The sequence below is a fragment of the Labrus mixtus genome, chromosome 13 (assembly GCF_963584025.1).
Source record: "Labrus mixtus chromosome 13, fLabMix1.1, whole genome shotgun sequence".
NCBI lineage: Eukaryota > Metazoa > Chordata > Actinopteri > Labriformes > Labridae > Labrus > Labrus mixtus.
In genome coordinates, this window is record NC_083624.1 from 22525680 (window position 1) to 22549538 (window position 23859).

At 38.9% G+C, this 23859-nt stretch overlaps 1 protein-coding gene across 11 annotated transcripts in view; it reads left to right on the forward strand.

The window, feature by feature from the left end:
- Positions 1 to 23859, forward strand: part of map2 (microtubule-associated protein 2) — a 93145-nt gene that overhangs the window by 34943 nt on the left and 34343 nt on the right. For 9 of the 11 annotated variants that reach the window (XM_061054206.1, XM_061054205.1, XM_061054207.1 and 6 more), the window contains 2 exons: positions 7095 to 7228; positions 18205 to 18454. In XM_061054206.1, the coding sequence (XP_060910189.1) occupies positions 18262 to 18454 (193 nt within the window). In that variant the 5' untranslated portion in view covers positions 7095 to 7228; positions 18205 to 18261. Of the gene's footprint in view, positions 1 to 7094; positions 7229 to 18204; positions 18455 to 23157; positions 23297 to 23859 lie in introns of those variants that run through there. The other 2 variants (XM_061054216.1, XM_061054215.1) reach the window with 2 other exon arrangements.

A 23859-nucleotide genomic window follows, 5' to 3' on the forward strand; every position in this document is an offset into this window, starting at 1 on the left:
TTCAAACAGCAGGTCAAATGCATAAACACAGTTGGCCAGACACAAAAACCTTTTCATTTTTAAAGCTAAGCAACAAGTTAAATACATTTTTCTTTGCTGTTTTTTTTTAGAGATGCATCGATCAACCAGCTGGTGATCAGAATTGGCTGATTTTCTGCCTGTTGTGGAGTGATCGATGACCAGCCGGTCCTCTTAAATACTGTATATCTAATTCTATGCCCATCTCTGATTTACACACATAAGCCGCAACACTATAGGACGGCAGACACACACACACACACACACACACACACACACACACACACACACACACACACACACACACACACACACACACACACACACACACACACACACACACACGTTGAAGGGAGGTCCCCATCAGAAGTGGTGCTTAAGCATTGACATACCTCTCTGTAGAATTGGCTAGGGATCTGTACCCACCAATATTTGGCACGCCCTAATGTGCATATCTGCCAAAAAAAACTCTGAACCTGCCCAGGACGGTGGGTCACTATGAACTGAGTCTCCAGACTGCAGTGAGCGGAGCTTCTTGAACTTCATTATCCAACATAGAAAGTTGTAAGAGCTACGTCACGCAAATGCCTATTTTCTGTTTCACATCCACGCATCCATATGCATGCCTGTGCCTCATTGAGTACAGTGCACTCCCACCTCTGCACACACACTGACACACACACATTCATTAGTGGATAAGGGTACCCGGTAGTTCTGAGGAAGGCAGGTTAACGATGAAACGGATGATAAATGAGAAGGCTAATAGAGAAGAATAACGGCTGTTCCTAGTTTAGTCTTTGGGACATCTGCGTTCCATAGCACAGATTTTCCAATTTAGTCACTAATTACATTTTAGTTTAAACCGTCTGCACCTTGTCAAAAAGACATGGTTATGAGGAGCTTTTTTAAATACTTTTGCTAAATCTAATTGTATTGCTCTGAGATGACTCAGGATTTATGACTCAGGATTTTTTTTTTATTTCAGTATATTTTTTTAACATGTTATGGTTTCTGGATATCACCTGAGGAGAGAATGATTGATGATTTGTGTTATTGTGTCTCTCCCCCAAAAATATTTGAACCTGCTGAGGCCTGATGCAGCTGCTCTTTTTTGAAGGTTATTCTCTGTGAGAATTACAGCCTAAACACAGCTAGAGGTAAATTCCTTGGCTCTCAGAGCACATTCCCATTAAAAATTAAAGCTTTATATAACTATATGATCCAGAATCACACTCTAGGAACTAGATTTACAGTATTGCTGAAAAACACAAGACTTAAAAACTTTATTTTTACTCAAAGGCTTTGAGAAATCAGCAAAATATTTGTGAACTCCTTGCACTCTTCCAGGAGAGTTGAACATCCTGCACCCGTTGCCTTTGAATGCAGGGAGGTGCACGGTCACTTTAAACACGCTTCAGCACCTGCCGTCAGCATTAAATATGGGCTGACAGGTGGTTGCTGGATGTGCACTTCAAGGAGACAGTACAAAGCATTCTCACTGTGTGTGTGCTTAACCAGTAGAGAGTGATCTGTGTGTGGATGTGTGTTGGAGGTACAGGGTTGCATAAGATATGAGCATAGGACCTTCACATGGAAAAGGGAAGAGGTGGATAACTTGGAATACATTTTCCACATTTCTCTCTTGTTCTCTTTTAACTCTCTTGGGATTTTTTTCATTGACAGCTTTAGTATTAGTATGTTGTCTTATATGTACATATAATCTGTTGTGACATTACTGACTGCATATGGCAGTGCAAATGACTGTTGATAGAAGACACAGGTAAAGCAGTGTCCACAGAGTCCATGGTAGAAGCAAAATGAAAGCTGTGTATTGTAGCCACTGGTTTGTTTGTTCAAGATGCATAAGGATCTGTGTCCACCTAGAATGTCTGTCCTGTCTATATGACAAGAGCATGTTGGCTACGGCCGCTGTATGACATGACACTTATCTGTTGCTTTTTACTGTATATCTTTTATTTGAGATTGTTTTTTTTTCCCAGACATGGAGCAAAGAGGAAGTGGGTACAAGACACTATCCATAGGAAGCAACAATACTGGAATATTTTATATTTGGAAAAGAGTGCTGGTGACATCGACAGCGCCTTTCTGAGAAGTTGCAGATTTTCAACTTGAAGGACTCGGAGCAGCAGCACAAAAAAAAGGCAGCACGCTTGAAAAAAAGACGCTAGGCGCTGCACTATTTCTCCAGGCAGCCGCCTGCTGCTGCAAATAATTGAAAAAAGACGCTTGGAAAAAAAACCGATATGTCAACACAGGGCCTAACCGTCTAAAAAGCACAAATGGAGAGGTTATCTTAAGAAATCTGCTCTATATTGTTTTTTTAATGGGTGGAAAAAAAAATCTGCCACTTTGCTACAGTTTGGAGTGAAACTGGATAATGGGCTTAATGATTGGTCAGTTATTAAATACTCCCCAACAGCTCTAGTATTGCTTGTCAAAGTGAAGCCTCTGTTTCTGTACTGGGTTGCTCCAGTTATGCTCAACGTCAAAACTCAGCCTAGTTTGAATGTAATTTCTCATTTTAGAAGGAGCTTACATTACCTACTTCCATTTAAGATATTGCACCTGCTGAGATTGTTTCTACATACTGTAGGCATAAGTCTCAATTAAATCTTTCACCTTGCTTGTGGGTGTAAAGTTCTCCATTGAACATGCAGTGCACAGTGTATTGCTTTGAAAGGTGGGATAACTTGGTGGCAGAGGCTTGTTTTTGGCAGTGCATTCTCCGTGATAGATTACATCCCTTAGAAATGTATGATGACATTGTTTTACACTCTCGCTGTTGTTGTCCATGACCAGTGATAATTTAGACAACCCAATAACGGAGTAATTTTGAATTACCTTATTTTGTAATTTAATTGATTATCACCTTGTCATAATGCTTTGTTGTATTTTTTATATTTATTCATTCTCATCGCTGTTTGTCCTTTGGCAGTAGTTAACAGTAGCTATTTTCAGCCTTTAGTGTGTTCAGAGACAATAAGGCACAACAGACGACGTTATTTTGTTTTCGTTTAGACGTTAGACTCTACTAGTAAAGATGATCCTCACTCTGTGGTGTAATCAAACTACGTTGTGCCACTGAAATGACAAACTAAGTAGTTTCATCTTGGTTAAGTGAAAACTTTGCACCCCAACTTAAAAACTGTCTGTTGCAACAGGCCACTGTTCAGTACGTAAATGTTGTGTTTTTGTTTTTACTGCCCCAAAGGTACCCCCCCGTAAAGTGTGTGCCAGCGATGACAAAAACTAATCAGACCTATTTCGTTTTTTGTACCAGTCTTTAGACATGTGAATTTATGCTGTAAAAAAAACAAAGTTTTTGCCAGTCACGTGTATGTGACTTCTGGTGTTCCTGGAGCCAGCCTCAAGTGGACACTGGATGAACTGCAGGATTTTGCACTTCGGCATTGGCTTCTTTTTTTGCCGCTTGGTTAGAACAAGTCTTCTGCGCCTGCCATGGTATGAACCCAGATAGAGCAGAAAGTAACAGAATAGGTCAGACTCTTGACTTTTTTGGGGGGATAATATGCATGGTGTGATCATTCCTCTATTCATTATCAATATAACTAATTCTTTGTGTGTTATGGGATGACTGGAACCATATATAGACAGACAACCACTCACAGCCACACTGCAAACAATTTACAGTCACCAATTAACCTAATGAGCTTGTCTTTGGACTGTGGGAGGAAGGAGGAAAGTTGGAGCAACCCAGTGTAGACATGGAAAGAAATAAAATGTTGAGTGCACAGTGCTTGTGTAACAGTTGGTCATGATTTTCTACCTGTTGCTGTTGGATAAGAAATTGAAAGCTTTCTATTTCCGCAGCAACAGGCCGAAACAACTGGATGAATCATTCTGGTGAAGGTTATATAATTACCAAAACATATTCACCTGTTGTACAAGAGAGAAGTGAACCGAGGGTCACAGCAATTGGAAGCAGATACAGTTCGAGCATTTAATAAGCAAAGGTCCATCAAAATAATTTTCACATTGTTGAACTTTTGGTCAAAGGTTTTGCTGCCTCTGGTTGTGCAACAAATCTACTGGTAGCTTTAATCCTCATCTTTTCCATTTTTGAAATTGGATGAATATATGTATGACGGACAGTGAGATGAGCATTATATGCTGCTATACAAGGTGGGGCTTTTAATATGTGCAGTACAGTATTAAGGGCTGCATGATGTATAGTTTGAGCATCAATGCTTGCGATGTTCAGGTGCAATAACAACATTGCTGGATGTGAAGTGTAAGTTAAAGAAAATTTGGATGAAAAAAGTTACTTTTTTTGAGACTTGATACAAAAGGATCACAAAAAAGTCATCAATGCCTTAAAAACAAGGACATCAGACATTATGTTACTGGGGCACTCCTTCACTAAAGCAAACAGCTGACTGACCGCTGTGTGTCCAAAGTCTTAATTTATCCGACCTGAAAACATACACAAGACGTAACCACTGTCACAAAGAACAATGACCGGATAAATGTATTCTCCTTTCTTTATATTTTTTGACTATTTAAGGGTTTAACTGCAAAAGAAAAAAAATAACTTTTAGAGAAAAAGGCAAATCAAGATATTAAATTATTAGTGATGATGTACAACAAGGTGTTCTGATGTCTCACTGGTGGTTTTTGTCAGTCAAGTTACACCAGGAGCTTGAGTCTCATAAATCATATTTTCAGATCTGTAAGGCAACTGATCTAACATTAAAAGGGCAATGCAGGTAGTCTAAACACATAGTATTTTTAGACCCATGATGCTTTGCAAACAGTATTGGCATCTTGGACAAATTGGTGAGGGTGGCTGCCGGAGACTGGTCACAGCTAAAGGGCTTCCCCGGATCTCTGTCTGGTTTCTGTCCGCAGTCTGCAGCTGTGTCACCACAGTTCTGAAGGCACCCACCAAAGGTCTTTCTTGTTTTATTTCTCTTTCTTTAATTATTAGTCATTTCGCTTCAAGGCATTTCATTTGCATTTTTATTGGAAACTCTTGACCATACATAATTGAAGCTAGATGGGTTGATCATGTAGGGCAGTGTGGTCCATCTCACAAAGAGCTTTTACACAGCCTCTTTGTACAGATTGCGCTGCAATTTTTGGCTATACAGTAATCACTGAGGATCTATTTTTATGATTCTGTTTAATGCCGCATATGTTTATTGACCTGTAAAAATGATGTACGCTCTTTTCCACAAGAGGACTTTTTTCCTATAGATAAAGTCTTGAATGCATTATGAAGCACTACAGAGCTCCATAAAGTATCATAATGAGGTGTAGAGATGTTTCTGAGGTGTGTTGTCTCCAGGTTTAATGCACTGCGTGGGAATGCATATTTACACAGAGAGCATACACCGACCTGTCCAAGGTTCTTGTCAGAAGTATGACTCACTCGTGACCCTGAGCTGTTGTTGAACCAAAGCAAAGAAACAGTCATGTTTCTTCTGCTTTTCAAAACATTGTTGGTTTCTATGATCTCAGGCGTCGTCGCTCTTAAACACCAGCTGGTATTGATTACCAGTCTATTCAATGTGAAGAGACTTAAGATGGGCCTTGCTAAGAGAGGAATCTTTAACAGTTTTTTTTTTCAGCATCTGTTGCATGAAGTGGTTAGTTTCAGCGTTTATAGAAAATGGTGTCACCTTTTTTCAAATAAATATTTTGTTACATGTTTGTGACATGTTTGACAAGAAATACATGACTCCATGCTGTTCATGCAGAGATATCAAATAAAGAAAAAGTGCATGTGAAGACATTTTTCGTATAATATGGTATGGTATTCTGGTTCCACACTTTGGAGTGATCTGCTACTCCTTCGTTTGGTTTGAAATAAAAATAAAGGTACATTTTGAGATTAGATTAAATCCATTGATGTGAAGCTATTTGCATTTATGTCTGAAGTTTGTGGCTGTTATTGTTTGACATACCAGCAAGGAGGGCGACACTTTCATCAATTCACCAGTGCTGCTCAAGGAGAAATATATGTTTGAATGCTGAACAGAATGGTGCAGCTCTGATCTCCAAGATAGTTTTAACTTTAGTAGTCATAGAGAAAAAACTATTCTTGTCTTAAAAAGCTGCTCATTTAGTGCCTGGAGGTACATTTAATAACTCCTCAGGACTCAGAAAAGAATACTTATGTAATATGAGTATCATATTACTCAACAAATACGTTATTCTTTTTAGAAAATATGACCACATACAGTAGATTATTGCTGTCTGTGATGAATAATTTAATATATAGAGAGAGCTTTAGTACTGTATGTATCCCCCCCAGCTCCTGCAGCCACATGTCTGATGTGTCCTTGGGCAAGACACTTAACCCCAAGTTGTTCCTGCTGCTTAGTCGGCGGCGTATAAATGTGTATGAATGCCATAGTTAATACTGATGGTCACTTTACTTAGCAGCCTCTACCATCAGTGTGTGAATGTGTAGGTGTGACCTGCAGTGTAAAAGCGCTTTGAGTAGTAAAGAAGACTAGAAAAGTGCTATACAAGCTCAAGTCCATTTACCATTTACAATGTTCAGTCATTTCTTAATGCTCATCTGTTGTAATGAATTATTTAAAACCCAGTGCGTCACTTTGCATCCATCTGGGATTAGTACACAAACAAGTGAACACAGTTTAAACTATTAGGACAGTTCTTCTGTAAATGTCCTGGTTTTTATGTCTGAAAGCATTGTCAACATTATGACTGTGATCCCGAGGACAAGTCCACAAAATGTTTAAGGTTTGTCTTTTTCAAATGTTGATTTGACTTAGCATGGATTTAAGTCTGTAATTGGTGTTGCTGTGTTGTACTCTTATTTTAACTATTCCTCACCTGCTCACAGGAAATGTCAAAACATGATGATTTTCCTTTTCTGTTTCCGTCCTATTGTCCACTCTTTGGAAATTGTCAATACTTTACTTTTCTTTGGGTGGAGGGTGAAGTTTTGTCAACCAGTTGTCAGAATGTCTGTATTTATGTTGTGTCTAATATGAATGCTGTGAAAACTAAGGTTCATGAAAAGACCACTGTAATAATTGATTTGCTTTTTTCATAATTTCCAGGTTTGACGACGAGGCTGCACACCTTGGCTTGGGAGTACTGACAATCTTGACGCCACACCTGTGAGATCTGGAGAGAGGACAGAGATTTTGTATTCAGCTTGACTCATCATCTTGTTCCCACACCACCTAACCAGGTGAGGCCACATCTGTTTGGTTTCTTATTACATAAATCTCAGATGAAATTTTGCTCCTAATATCACAGAAAATCACCCAGCTGTTAAGTAGCAACATATAAAGGAAAAAAACAAATGTCACTTTTCACATACTTAGATGTTGTGTGTTTATGACAGCTTGCTAAAAATGGGTTTATTCAATAACGATGTAATGAATGGATGAATAGAAAGATAAACTTATAGCATTTCCGAGGACATTCTGGGGGCGGCTGTGGTTCAGTTGGTAGAGTCGTCGTCTAGCAACCGGAAGGTCGAGGGTTCGATCCCCAGCTCATGCAGCAACATGTCCGATGTGTCCTTGGGCAAGACACTTAACCCCCAATTGCTCCTGTATGGATGGGATTAGTTACTTCTGATGGTCTCACTACATAGCAACCACTGCCATCAGTGTGTATGTGGTGTAAATTGGTAGGTGTGACCTGCATTGTAAAAGAGCTTTGAGTAGTCAGAAGTCTAGGAAAGCGATATACAAGCTCAAGTCCATTTATCATTTGCCAGATAGTTTAATTTGTTTTACTCTTACTAAATCAATGCTGTATAGTCCAAAACACTCCTCAATTAATGCAGCTGTTTGGCCTTACCGTCCCAGGGCTGAAAACTAAATGGACAGGTAGGACGTACATTTAGTCCTGGACAAGGTTTCAAAAGAAGCATATTTGAATGCTTCTTTTGTGTGAAATAGAGAATTACTGGATTTCTGTGGAGGCCTGACATGCATGTATAAATGAAGCCAAACCAAAACCTCATACAGCATTATTAGAAGAACGCTCAGACCTGCATTCATACATCCTAAAGATCTGAAATGTACTGAATACCTGTTAGAGAGAGAAACAGAGCCATTTACAACACAGAGAGACACACACAGAAAGAATGCTCGCTACCTCCGCAGATGAAATGGCCGTGTGGGTGGATGTACATGTGAGTGCAGGCTGCTAGAAGCTGTGAGTGGGAAGTGGGTACTGAGTGGGAAGAGAAGAGCTGCTTTAGTGAGACGATCAGCACCAAGGCCTGCTGAAAAGCAGTCAGGCTTTCATGGCTTCTCTTTGTGTTTTTTTACACTTGCACAAAGACATAGTTTCATGATGTGGGATTGGTGATGGATGGTGGATGAGAGTTTTTTTTTTGTGTGCCTGCTGTTGTCTGTATACTGAATGTGTGTACGTGTGAGCCACAGCGGCTAATCGTGATGTATCCAGTTACAAGACTAGACTATAGACAGACTGCAAAGTAGTACAACATCAAAGCATGTTGAATACAGTTTGTATTGAAAGTCTGACAACTTATGCAACTGATGGAAGTGGTCCTAATGCAGGGCTGTATGCTTACTTTTTCTGCCCATATCACCGGTGCTACAGAGGTTGATATTCTCAGGACAAACAATTGTAGTATGAAATATTTAATGTCTATAACTGTACATCTTTAACACCAACCACAGGTAGTGCAGTTTATCAATTAAACAGGCTGTGACTGGCAAAGGAAATTAATATTGTATACAGTAGACAGATATTTTCTTTATTTGCCTCAGACATTAACAACAACTGTCCATAGGATAAAACATATTTGGGTTGGAATTTGACTTTTTTTTATTATCTTCTACTGTGGCTGGTGAATTTAAAAAACTACCAGCCAATCAGTTTCTATGACCAACCACTTTATTCTAAGTGGCAGCATTGTGTGTAATGATGATGTATCTATAATAATCAAAGCTTATAGTAGTCAATAGACTCTTTGTATGTGTATGAAATGTGTATTCAAGAAAATACTCACATGCTCTTTGTCTAGCTCAATAAAAAGGTTTAGTTGATTATTTTGAGGCTGGTTAGAGTCTTCAATTCAGCTATATCCTAAAATGCTGATTTAGCTGAAACTAAACCTCGACTGAAAGGCAGAATAATCAATGTATTGTTTAAAAATAATTTGGGCTGATATGAGGAGATTCATAACAACCATAAATGTTTCTGCTAGAAAGTTTGAGTTTAAATATGAGATGAACTAATGAACACATGTTCATGCATGACCTCAAACAAGTGATACTATACAGACACACACACACACACACACACACACACACACACACACACACACACACACGCACACACCTCTCAAAATATTTTTTTTCTCTGTCATGTGGTTGTTACCATAAGTAAACTGTGAAATGATCTCTTGATAGTTATATTCCTGTACATACCACATAGTGTATATTTTGTATGTGTTCAGGTGCAGTAATCATAATGCAGGATGATTCTACAATTTTGGTGCTTGATCAAAAACAGAAAATCACCAGTTTCTCGTCCTTCATGAATTATCCCCCAAAAAACACTCTCTCTGATCTGACATGAGTGCAGCCACTTCATCCACCAGAGCACAGAGTGAACCAATCTGGGAACCCATCAGATATTAAGTCTAACAATGTCACAGTACTCATAGTGGATTTGAGTTTACATGTAGCAGTTACCATAGACCTTTACCACAACCTCCTTTTCCGTGGGTTACCATTGTTTAACGCCCAACAAGTAACTTTAAAAGCAAAAATGGAGTAAAAACGAGATAAGTCATATGGATAGGAAGTTTGGACTCTTACTCCATGCATACGCCTGTTTATATAAATCAACAAAAAGCTAAATATGGCCACTATAGCACTTCTGTCTACACGGACTCTTTTCATGAATACTATACATGTCAACTGAAACACTTTTGTACAATTATGCTTGTACTACACATTTAAAGCAAGATGCTTCTGTGGCTAGAGATAAAGATTGAACTGACTTCTGCATAGTCTGTGTGTCACATCACTGTTAACAAGCACAGGATGCCGCTGCATCACAGATACTGTCTGCTGGATGATCAGGCCAGACCCTGAGTTGGGCAACATTTCACAATTTACATATCAAAGTCACAAAATAAAATGTCAGTATTTCCCAATATCATGTTGCCCAAATTGATTGCCATTTGAATGGCAACTCTAATGAAGAAAAAAATAATATTCTTTATAATATCAGTCCTCCAATCAATAATCAAACTGCTTAAACAGCTCACTTTCTTGATAATTTCAAATATGGCTCCTTTCAAGAATGAAATCATGAGTAATGCTAACGTTTTTTTCTGATGGGAGCTGTCATCAGATACAGGGAGCAACTGTTGTTGTGTACCTTCACCTTTTTGTCTATACTTGGTTTTATGTCTTTGAAGAGCCATGGAGTACTAATAAGATTATTCCTGAACTGAAGTTGCTTAGAGGCAATATTTTATGCTGTTCAACATCCTTTTACTTTTATGCCAAAAAATCAAAAGTGTGCATATTTCTTAGATGAAAAGCCTTTGAAGTCACATTTCCAGAACACCTTTACCAGAACCCTCAACTGACAGCTGCTTTTATAACATCTTCTCTTAAAGCATGCATTAGTTTGGTTTCATTTGAGGTTCTACTAAGGACTGTGGTAACATTTTGAGTAAAAACACTGACATTATAATTTCATGATATATCAATCAAGAATGACTCTAACTCTGTACTGAAGCACTTCTGGCAAAGACAGAATGGAGTGACTGTTGGCATACAGTATGGCAATTATACTTTCAGGCTCCTTATGACCTGATGTTCCCCAGGTGTTATGGTTAAAATGACCTGAACTTCAACAGAATGTCCATCTATTCCTATAGAAGCATGTATTGGAGAAGGTTTTAGTCAAGCCTGAGCCAGCCCTAACTTTATTATCAAAAGATAAAGTTTGAAGTAGAGAAGATGACACTGTAATGTTTCACATCACCACCATAGACTGCTTGCCTCTCCATTTATCCACTTTTAAAAAGGTTAAAATCTCTGACATATGACACTTAAAGCTCTGAGTTTAATTTTTTTCAACTGAGGGCTGTTTCTGCACTCTGAAAAATGCTACAAACATCTTAAAGGCGGGACTCTCATGTCACATATGAACTGTGCAAAACACTTATTCACAAAAGGATTGCACTGCTTTTGAAGCAACTTAACCTGTGCAAATGAGAGAATAAGCAATCCATAAAACATGCGCAAAGGGTCAAATGCATTCAGTAAACTGCACTGCCAACAGACGGTGTGCTAGGTGCGCCTTTCCCATTTGCGTTATGTAAATTAGGGAAAAATTGGCTCAAAATAGCCCCCTTCCTATGTAAGTAGGCCTCGTTGCAAATACCATCTTATTCACAAAGACCAGCGCTCAGCACCACAGGCAGACACAGTGGTGCTTTTTAACGCCATTGAGCTCCTCCTGCATGAGAGCTCATCCCTGCTGGAGGTGCAGACAACTGTTCTCCACATTCAGATGCAAGCAAGCATGAGCAAACTGCACATATGCTTTGAGAATTGGACCTTGAGACAGAAAAGATAGTGAGAGCAAATGATGCGCAACTTCTGGAGATATTAGTGGCCACTATCCATTTTTAGTGAATCAGGCCCTAAAAACTGCATCTTTTTCATTAGGGGTTAATGAACTAAACCTTGGGGAAATATACTTTTTAGTTTCTTGCTGGATGCTAGATAAAAGTTGACTTAATGCAAGTTTGAGCTAACAGGTGGTTATGCTAGCTTAGCATTAAGAAATGGAAAGCTATAGCAGCAAGCCTGTCTCTGTATGAGTCAATAGATAAGTTAAAACTTTGTTTTAATCAATATGAACATTTCAAAGACCATTTTTTTATTTTACTGGATGTACCAGACTATTTTTGATAACAGTCTGCTGTTCAGGCAACTAGCAAAGGATAGCAAGCTCCTACTGTACAGAGAAGAGAATGGTATAAAACTTTGGGTCTTACTGTTGATATGAAAACATAAAACATTTCTCTAAAGATGTCAAAGTAGGACTTAAAACATTGGTATGAGTGTCCTTTTTCATCTCATGTTTTTATGACTGCATATATCCTCACACAGCCACACAGTCATACATGAACAGCATACACACACACACACACACACACACACACAGACACACAGACACACACACACACACACACACACACACACACACACACACACACACATGTACAGTATTATATGTTGCTATAGAGAAATTATATCTTGTATTCCAGAGTTCCTCTACTGCTCTTTGCCTCCTGCAGTGAGACAGCCCTGAGAGTAGAGCCCTGCAATGCAGCATCTGTGTGACTCACACATGCACACGCACACACACACTCACGCACACACACACGCACACACACACACACACACACACACACACACACACACACACACGCACACACGTACACACACACACACACAGACAGTGGTGTGCGAAAGTGCACAGATCGTAGGAGGGAGATGAGGAGAGAGAGAGCAAGTGTAGAGCGAGGGGGAAGATGAAGCCTGATGGGAGGTGGAGGTGGTGGAGGAGGAACGAGTAGGAGGAAGAACAGTGATGGGTGGAGGAGGGGGAGGAGGAGGGAGTAGGAGGAAAAAAGTGACTGGAGGAGGTGGGCCAAGGCAGAGAGGTAGAAGGAAAATAACAGGTGGGAGGAAGATTTATAGGTGAAAGGATGCGAAGAAGTCAGACAAAAGAAAAGGAGAAGAAGCAGATAAGAGCCAGAGACTACATAATGGACTGCTTAATTAGCTCTGTGATTACCTTGTCTTGGCAGAATTTTTACATGATTTGTTCAAAGACCATTTATCAGTCCTGTTTCATCTATTTAAGATGGACACACATTTGATAAAAGCTTGAATTGACAAGGGAAAAATAGTTGAGAGGAATGGAAATAAACCAGAATGTTCTGACTCTATCTGCAGCCGAAGTCTGATTGCTCTATGATGTCACTATTATATTTTGCATACTAATTGCTATTTGTGTCGTGAGGAGATGTTCTGTAGGAGCAGCCTGTAATTAGCCTTCAATCTGCTGATATATGCAAGCCCCTGCTTGATAATTTGTTGAGCTAAGAAAACTCATATTTGTTTATAAAACTCCTGAACAATGCAGAACGGAACTGAACAGTAATGATACGACACAATTAACAGTAAACACTGTGTTTAGTCAGTGTGCTGTAGCTACAACATAAACTAACAAAACAATCAGTTTATTAAAACAGCACAATCTTTTCTGTCATGACAAATCAAGTCACTATCATTGTAACTTTTAATGAGGCTTTTGTGTTAAAAATAATGTTGACCTTTTTCTTGTTTCCACATCACCAGGCTGGTAGAGGCAATGGTCAGAAATAGACTCTTTTAGTCTCTGGAAAAAACATGCATCTCTACTTAACCAAGCTTCTCCTGCAATGTGACGAGTGGCTAGTGCATTTTAGTACTGAATCAAAATGTAAATGTGTTCTTCTCATGGACAGTGTTTTTGTTTCAGCCAGACAGCCCACCTGCTATTTTAAGGCCACGGGAATACCAAATTGATGCAAGTCTTTGTGTGTGTTCTGTTTTGACTGTACATAGCAGCGGGAGGTCCAGACTGTCTGGGGGGACAGGGGCAAAAAATAATCGAAGCACATCAACAACAATATGCAGAAAGTCATGATGCATTCATCTTCAAAATGTAAAAAAAAAAAAAAGGTTAAGATTAAAATAGTTGTATAATGAGTATAATAAAAATATAACTACAACACTTTTGATATCACAGGGAATTATGAAAAACTTCTAGCATGAAGGGCACATGAGAGGACAATGCACTGCAATTTCTCTTTTTTAAGTGCACCTGTTAGTGCACAGCATCACATTTTCTCCATTGTCTAGTTACAGTATGTTGTCAGAGTTTTCTTGCACACTGGGCCACCTTGGACCCCAGCAGTTATATCTAGAGTTGTGTGTTCTTCTAGTACATCCTCGTTCAGTTAACTAAACGTAACTTACTTGGGAAAATTATTTGCAAAAACAAAGTCTGCATCACATTAAAGAGCTAAGTAAAAGCATCTTTTTTTAAGAGTCAGAATTACCTCATGAGCTACCGTTTCAAGCCATGCAGATTTAAAGAGGAAAAAAATACACTGACTGGTCTATGAAAAGAGCACAGTTTAAAAAATGTCCCCTGCTATGCTGGATTGGAATAAAATCAGCTATTTTCTGTGAGACAAATAAGTTTATTCTTTTGGGGGAAAAAATAGCTTGGCTCAAAGGTCCTTTTTCAAGCTTTCTGAATCTTCAACCCCACATAAGTTTTTTTTACTCTTTTTGTAAAATTTAGAAAATGATGTGAAATATAAAACAAAGAGTATCAAAATGCTGTATTTATCAATGCATGTTAAGATTTGTGTTTGAGCACTTCATAACTACATTTGAGGATTTAACCATTTAATCATATACCAGATGTTTGTCTCCATAATCAGGAAAACTGTTTCCAGTAAATACTCAGAACTAAAACAATGTCTAGTATAGCACTGGATCAAGGTTAAAGAATTTGATTACTGATTTGTTAATCTTTAAAGAGTTACAGGTTTTTACCCCAAATGTCAACCATTAGCAGTGCCCACTAACCAGCACTGCTCATCTGCTTACTATTCAATACCCTCCTTTCCTGGCACTGAGTGAAAATGTATCAGCATCAACCATCCCTCTGGCAAAGTGCCAAAGGCTTTTTGCCAATTGCAACAGACCTGCTGTCCACTGAGACGAATGACGTCGAACTCTATCTTATCACCATCTCATACAGTCTCAATCCTCTCTGGATACAATGCGTTGAAGACAGTTTATTATCTGGACTACATAGATTGTCTGGTAGTCTTTGATCTAAAATGTTCTACTCTTCTCTGTCCATCAATTGCTCTCTAAACTGATTTTGACAGAACTCCTCTGCTGTGTCATCTGCCCCATGTCCACCATCAAGTTTGTCTCCTTGTGATTCCCATTTTGACATCAAATCATTATTATTTTATAAAGGGATAATGCATGGCATATTAATTAGCAGGGCTGAGAGATTGCACTGCATTGCAGCCCCAGTTGGTGCTTCAGGCTAACGAGGGAGGAGTAGTTTCACATGATGACGGTGCCTAATGCCTCTCTAATCTCTATATGGAGCATGCAAAGTTTTCATAATGAGTTTTAAAAGCAAGGATTTTCTTCTTTCAGGCTTAAAATCAGCAGGTGGTGCTGTTTTCACACATGTAGTACTTCCTTTTCCTGATTAAAAAAAAGACTGTCAGCTTCAGCACAGCAGGACTCCAGGAAGTCTGGCCTTCATCCTCATGACCCAGCAGTGACACCCTGATTCTAGCTCTGGAAATAAGCCACATAGCTCAATGTGACTTTCACCTTCAGACTGAGACAGACGGCATCAGGACTGTCTCATCTCTGTGTTTTATGACTTTTATTATTGAGAGTGCTCTTCAATCGAGGCTCAAGCAGGGTCAAAACATGCGTTGGATGTTTCATAATATACTGCTCGGGCTTTTGGACAGAGACAGGGTGAGCATTTTATGAGAAGACTGCTCAGTCCTGTGTGCTGTGGAGCCTCTTTAGAGGCTTCATTCATACTGATGTTCCCCTCAGAGCTGAGTCATACAAAGCTCCATTGACTTCTGACTCTGATCCCTTTAGGCTTCAAGGGCTTACGGCCGTCACATATTCTTCTCAGCTCTATTCTACACATTCAGGCTGTTTAATGCTATTCTGATCCTCTGTGCACTAACTGGTAGTTGGTAGTCTTTTGCAGAGGTGCCTTTCCTTTTTTATGTAACACCACATACCTCTCAGTTGACCTGGTTATTGCCAGTGTTATAAATCAAATAAATAGAATATTTTAACATATTGAAAGGACAAAACATGTTGAACCATGGAATTGGCTTAGTCTGTTTCCAACCACCCAAGCAGAATGGATCTGGGGATGGATATGTTTAGCAGTTGCTCTGTTGGTAAACAACTATTGGATGGATGTTCATTCACATTTATTTTTCGAACCACCATAGAGTTGTTTTTGTCTATTGTGAATATCTAGGTGATGGATTGCAGTGGATGAAAAATTAGATTTTGTACATGAACATGATTAATTTAACCAACATTGTGTTTCCCCAATGGTAGATAAAGGGTCAGTATGTTTGTATAGCACTTTGGTTTCAAAACAAATTATTGGAAAACTGACGACATTCCCATCAGGCTAAGCTGTACATTGTGTTTAGTGCTTTTTAGCAATGTTAACATGCAAAAAGGCCAGACCAAATCAGTAAATATGGTAAACCTTGTTTGCTAAATAGAATTATGGTATTGGTCCTGCATGTGAGCATGTTGCTAGCCAATGTTACAATTTTGCCTAAGTAATTCAGCATGGCTGAAGTTTATTCTTCCTGCCAAATGGAATGGCACGACCAGGACAATTAATTCATGACTTTAAGGTATCTGCTTCCCTGCCTGCTTGCTAACCAGTTAATGTACTATGGTTGATTCAGAATCATGGATGGCCCGCTGTCTTACTTTGGCAAAACATTTTTATGGAAAATACACTGAAGATCAGCCTGTCAATATTTGAACTGTTTTGTATTCAAATAAAAAAAACACCAAACACACTAAACACAGATATGTTAAAGTATTGTTGTAATTCTTGTTGGGAAACATCATTTAATTATCTTCTTTCTATTTAATTGTATTCGTTTTCCACCAGTTTTGTTCTGCTGGTTTTGCAGTGACAGTGAGTTGTAGTGTTAATGTAGTGAATGCAGTGACTAGTGCTCACTGTAGCAGTAAGATGGTCCCAGGCTGCAGTTATTGACTCCTGTTCTCTCCAGCAGACTACCCTTCAGTCACTGGGTCTCTGTGGACTGCAGAGCTAAATGACAAATTGCTCTTTCACACATCCCCAATATGTACAACTACAAAGGCTGCTCAGCAAATGCTCAGAGTACAGCCAGCAAACATCCTGCAAAAACCATGAATTCCTTTTGAAAGCATTGTCTTTTTTGTGTTTGCTCGTGGGCTCACAATTGTCTTTTTCCCTCCACAAAGGCCACATGAGTTTGAGTGTTTGAAGGCCAACGCTCTCGCTGTTATTGAAAGACTCAAACTGCCTTGAATCAGAATTATGTGTTTTGTTAATATCAATTTCAAGAATGATTGTGGAACAATTACTGAAAAGTAGAATATAATCAACCTTTCAATGCACTTATCAAACTTAATTATCCACAGTAGAGGAGAACAGTGTGTGTTAAAGGCACATACACAACCTGGGAGTATAGATTTTCTTTTTGCAATATCCGACCCATTCATATGCTTCTCCCACCTTCTGCCAAATACTGTCCAAGAGATCATTGAATCTGACAGCTCATTGATCAATATTTCTGTCTCTGCCTGATCTCCTGTCCATGCTGTTCTGACCATTCCCACTCAGCATGCGATTTCATATAAAGGACGTGTAAGCCCTAGGTATGAGGTTATTGTCAACACTTGAAATAGCTGTTGTACAGATCTGTATGCCCTTTCTCCATTTGAAATTTTAAGCAATATAAATCAGATCAGGTTTTATCAGATTAAATAAGACAGCATGCTGTAAAGGTTTGCTAACTGTAAAACTACACATCAGGTTCTTGTGGGATTGATCAGAGCCCCAGTTACATCCACACAACCCTGCACGAGTCACACAAATCCAACGCCTGCTGTGTTCATTTTCAGCCATTTGTGATTTCCACCTGGGCTAGAGGCTATATAACTCAATAAACACACACACACACGCACATGCACACAAATCAATAGGGTTTAATCCAGTGTGCTGTCACCTGGCCGTGAATGTCCAAGGACAGTATTTACACAACCTCCTACACACAAACTCACACAAACACGAACACACTTGGAGGATTGTTGACAGTGAGGCTGCAGGGATTACGACTGACAAAAACAGATTTGTGAATGTGAGTGATGCAGTGTGTCCTAGAGCCTTCTGTTCATTCTCCTCTATGACTCATTGCCAACATTACAGTTATTAACACTGACATGCAAAGTTTGGACAATACCTCACGTCTTCTCCTTCTTACCCTTCAATATCATTCAGACAGACGGAGAAACCTCATCCCTTGTCCACCTTCCACTGCTGCTAGCTAGCACCAGCATGGCAGACAGTCGGCAGCCAGAAGACGGTGCCCCCCAATGGGACCCATCAGGGGGGCAGGAGCCCACCGGAGCCAATGGCTTCTCGTCTTCGACCTTCAGGACCTGTCAGCCTGGTGCGACCCACACACCTTACCCCACCAGGGAGAACGGCTTCAATGGGGAACTAACTGGTGCTCACGCTGTAACTGCAGGTAAGATAATATTCGGCGGTTTGACCTTGCACAGCAAATGTATTACTGCATCAAGTACCATTAAAGTGTTTTCTAATTTGAACTTAAATTCAACCCCTGGACATGTGAATGTAAATGAGATGCATGATTCAAGTCCAAATGATTCATGTAGAAATAAAATATCAATGAAGGTTCTCAGATTTGCATTTTACTATATCAGCAAAAACATCTAATGTTGATGTATGTCAGATCCAGTATTGGCAAGTGCAGAACTAAATTTAGGCCCATAGAATTGCCAAAAGTTTACCTCCAAAACAGGTAAAGAATCTAAATTACAAATGAGAGCCAATGGATAGTCAGGATATTAGGAAAAGGTTAACACATTTGTTTGTAGTCAGTTTTAGAAGATGTACATGTCACATCTGTTGAGATGCATGTGAAATGAGGCTCATGCTTGTAAAGGTTTGTAGTCCTTCTTTTTAAGGAGTTTGTGTGTAATACTTCTATACATTTCTGGGTTTGTGTGTCTCGAGGTGTAAGCTTTGTCTCTGACTTTTTACAGTGTCAGTGTGTTCTGTGTATGGGTGTGATTTTGTGGGTTCTGTTTGTACTTTGGAGTGGGTTTGCAGCACACTGGAAAGCTTAGAGGAATCACAAACTGTTATTAACGGTGCTATAATTAACATGTAAAGTTCTCTCTCTCGACCCCCCCTTTGAGACAACAGCAAATTGCACCAGTGATGTAACTACCAAAACGGTTCCACTGCAATTTACTTTGCCAGCGCGTTTGTTCATTTCGCCTCTAGCTCGCCAAAGACAAGGCCCTTCTGTGTGCAATTGAGGCCCAATTAACCTTTCATCTTCCCATTATTAGGGCTTAACTAACACCAGTATGGAAGAATGGAAATTAGGTATTCATGAACGGCTGCCAAGTGCCTATTGACCATTTGATAGTCTATCAGCCAATCTCTACATATTAAGTTTCATCTGTTGTTTGTTTTTTTGCATAAATTGTGCATGTGCATTGTACGCACATGGATGACCCTGATGAAGGCCACAAGCCGAAACGCGTCGGTCTAAATTGTTAATAAAGTCGATCTTCTTACTACAAGTATTGCTGGAGCATTTTGACCTCTTCCGTTGTACGCACATACCCACTGTGATTGTGTGAAATGGGGGCACTCTAATGTTTTAAAAGAGGTTGTCACTAATGTCAAGCAGTGTTTAAATGTATTGTGTATGTATAATTCTTATTGAGAGAAAATAGAAAACAGAAGCAAAAGTCAGATCACTCATTCTAAACGTATATGGCCAATTTATATGGAGGATGGATGGATGAATGAATGAATGGATGGATTTTTGATATAATTTATTCTTGATCTCAAAGAATGACCACATATAATCAGCAAACTGTAACATTTAAAAAGACAATGTAAAAATATCCATGACCTGCAATTTTGCTTATATTCTTTTCTAATCATTTGTGACCACCAGTTTAATGACATGTTTCCAGTAAACTTTATGTATGGGTAGTAAAACACACCTATCATTCAAAAGGTGAGCTCACCTATTCCATATGTGTTATTTTTTCCCCGAGGTCTTTCAAACACAATAGATATTTACATGAACAGTCTATGTCAACAACAGGTACCATTACATGTCAAGACTGCCAAGAAAGGAAGACAGCTAAAAAATTCCCTTTCACATTTTATTCACATAATTAATTTACTCAAATGGAGCTGACATGCTGATGACTGTTGGAAAACAAGACATGGGAAGTGGGCTTTAGCATGGCATTGCTTTTTGTGCAGAATGGTCATTGCCCCTACAGTATACACATTATGTATTGCCCCTTGTATTTAAGCCTCTTTCAATATCAACAAACCTTTTCCACTTATTTAGTAAGAAAAGACCAGAAACTGTTGTGACATTGGGACAGTGAAATCAACTAAGTTTTGTCTAAGACATGTTTTAAGTAAATAATCTATATATCTTTACCACTGCGTTCTTTACAATATCCTATTATCTGTCCAGAAGTCTTGCCACATTGCTTCAGTAAACTGCTCCCTTTTACGTTTGTAATTACGTTATTAGAAACGACAAATGAGTTCCTCTGGGTCATTATTAGCACGTATCAAAGACATGAACTGTACACAGCCTCTTTTTCACTTCAAAGTAAAGGCTTAAAACTGACGTCAACAAGAATGCAGGGCTTTTTTCCACAGAGAGGGTAAAGCAAGGGATTGTATCTCAGTATATTTTTAAAAAAGAACTGAGTCAGATGTGATGTAAAATCCTTTTAATGCATCATTTGTCTCAGGGGCTTGTACTCAGAGGCTCAAAAAAGGAAACACCACATCAAAGGTGTCATCCACAAGAGATCAGCAGATCAAGTGAGAGAATTTTACAATTTGGTTACAAAATTCCTCCATTAAAGAAGTGACATTATTGAAAAAAAAAATCCCTAAGGCTTTTTACAGATCTAAAATAAAAGTCATGCAGTGTATCGAAACACTTTTCTCATCATCTGCATAGAAAAGATTTCCTTTCAGCTGCTGTGTAACCAGCTGAGTTTTTTTCTTGGTCTGCAGAGCATCTTGTCAGCATACATTAGCATTGCTCCAGAGCAGGGCAGGGTGGGGTGTAAGTGGGGCAGGATGGGTGACAGAAGGGCTGATGCTGGCACTCGGTGAGCCCCCTCTCTCTCTCTCTGTGAAAAGCTCTTCAGACACAACGAGAACTATTCAAGCACGAAATTGCCCTCTTGACTTTCCTTTGAGACGAAGTTGAAAAAGCCAGTCAGCCATGCTGGAAGTGGTCAAGAGAGTAGATGGAGAGAGGGAGACAGAAACTGAGCGAGTTAATAGAAAAAAGAAAATGTTTTTGGTGCTTATTGTATAAAGGATTGAGTTTGCATTTTTCCCTTGTATCGTAAAAGTGATATTGCATTGACTGATGTCTATGTCTATGAGCTGAAGCAAGTAATGGGCAATATTTTTACTATTTAAGTGCCTTATCTTATCCAACCAACATATTGGAGAATAATTCACCAAAAAAATTTACATCCGAGTTTGTCTGAATATAAAATATACGCTAAATTAACTTAGATCCATCAGTAAATGAAAAAAAAAGTATTTTGTAAAAAGTATCCTGGATCAAATAGTGTTTGCGGATTTTATCCATCCAGTAGTGAGTCAATTTTAACATGTGAAAAAGTACTCAAAAACCTTCGGAAGATAAACATTTTAGAGCTAGTCGAGTCCCTTTTGATTTGGCATTTCCTCGCAGATTAAAAACCTCTTTGCACAGTTTTTTTTAAGGTTTATTTTTGGACCTTTTTTTGCCTTTACTTTAGAGATAGGGCAGTAATCAGGGAACGACATGCGGGAAAGTAACCACAGGTCGGATTTCAACCCCCGGCTGCCCATTTGGAGGACTGCAGCCTACATACATGGGTAGTGCACACTAACCACTTTGCTACTGGTGCCCCTTTGAATATTTTTTTCCCCCTCCATATCAAAAAAACACGACTCTGCCCAAAGAGCTGTGACACATGTCACAGTTTTTCTTGGAAAAAACTTCATGAAAATGAGTTGGATGACACTTAAAGAATGACTCTTCTTTTAAGATGAGGTTAATTATACATGTCATATACACAGAGGAGTCTTAACTAAAAATGGAAAAAGACTGTATAATAATTTACAAGAATTTAAATGAAGGAATCTGGCAAATGAAATAGTAAGTAACTATACATGGAAATAAGAGTCATTTTAATCAAGCAATGGTTGATCAGATGCATCTTCTCCTAACAAAGGAAGATCCATGGCACCATAATATTAAATCATATGTATCATATATCATATGTTAAAACAACTCAATAGCTAAGATGTGAACATTCTCAGTACCACCAATCAAACAACTTTTGTTGCATCAGAGCATTTTTCATCGACCAAAAATGGTACAAGAAAAACTTGATGTTCAAACTTTGTAGACATGTGGCATAAATCAATTCAACATTCAGGTCACCAAAATGTTTTCCCAAGTGATGATGCTGAAGTTTTGTTTTACACGGGTGTGCTTAAACTTACTGAGGAATTCTTCTTTAACCACCATGTGTGAATTCAAAATAGTAAAAGCTTCCTGACAGAGTGAAGGTTGCCACAGCTTACACTGCAGGAGAGGGGAGGAGGACAGATAAGGATGACAGACTTCACCATCATGCAGATCTTATAATTATGTGATACAGATCTTTATTTAAGAGACACTAAGATGTATTCACAGGAAAAAAAAAAAAAGAACAGATGCAGCAGTCTATTATAAAATAAAATGACATACCCCCCCCTGTCAATGAAGATCCTGGGAATGAGGCTGCCTGCTTTTTAAAAATGTTTTTGTTGTCTTTTTAAGTGTCCAAAGTATATACGGCAAGATCTAACTTTCACTTATCAAATTAAATGGTAATAATTACTATTTTCCACTTAGATCACAATTCGATGAGATTGAACCTACAAAAATGGAACATATTAATAAAATAAATTCATTCATTTTTGTGTCATTTGCCGGATGTATTTTTTCAGTATTGGAGGCTAGAGACAGAAAGGCTGAGACAACTTGGTGCTGGCATCTGAATTAAATTGGGACCAAATTAATGGTTCACCAGTCTGTTGCTATGGTAACATCCTGCTCTACACATTTTGGGTGCTGGCTTGTGTCTTACCAAACACTTAAGCCCTCTCAGTCCTGCTGCATGTGCTTCCGTGTGTGTTTGTGAGTCTGGCTGTATATTGCGATGACTCTGGGTTTCCAGTCGTAGTCTCTTCACAGAGAGGGAGCATTCTCAGCTTCAATCTGCCTGTCACACAGGTAATACGTGCTTTTACTTCATTGGGAGAGCGTGTTTGTAGCTATATTTGACTTTAGATATCTATATGCAGACATATTGCAACCTAACTGTGTATCAAAGCCTTTTATTTGTTCATGTTGTTTGTTCTCCTGTCAGTCAACTGAAGGCAGACTGCTGTGTCATTTGACATCAGTCTGTCAGACAAATGCTGAGAACAGTCTCGCTGTCATCACTGTCTGCAAGCGTCGTGGGTGTGACAAGGTCATTTCTCACACCGTTAATCTTTGTGAATGTGCATTTCTGGACAGAGTTTTTATGTTGTTTTTTTAATCCTAACAAGGCCATCTGTGAAGCCGATGTGCAGTAACAGTGAGCTTGTCCAGTTTGGATCTTCTCTAATTCATTCAATCATTATTTACATTTTTCTGAAGATGTTCTTAAGACAGTGCTTTTGTCTTATTTAAACAATAATATTTTATCAACTATGACACTAGACAGGCTTATAATCTACAGAGGCTTCATTAATTGAATGTTACAACAGTGAATAATAAAGTCAGTGTGAAATAAAGAAAGCGGAGATTCT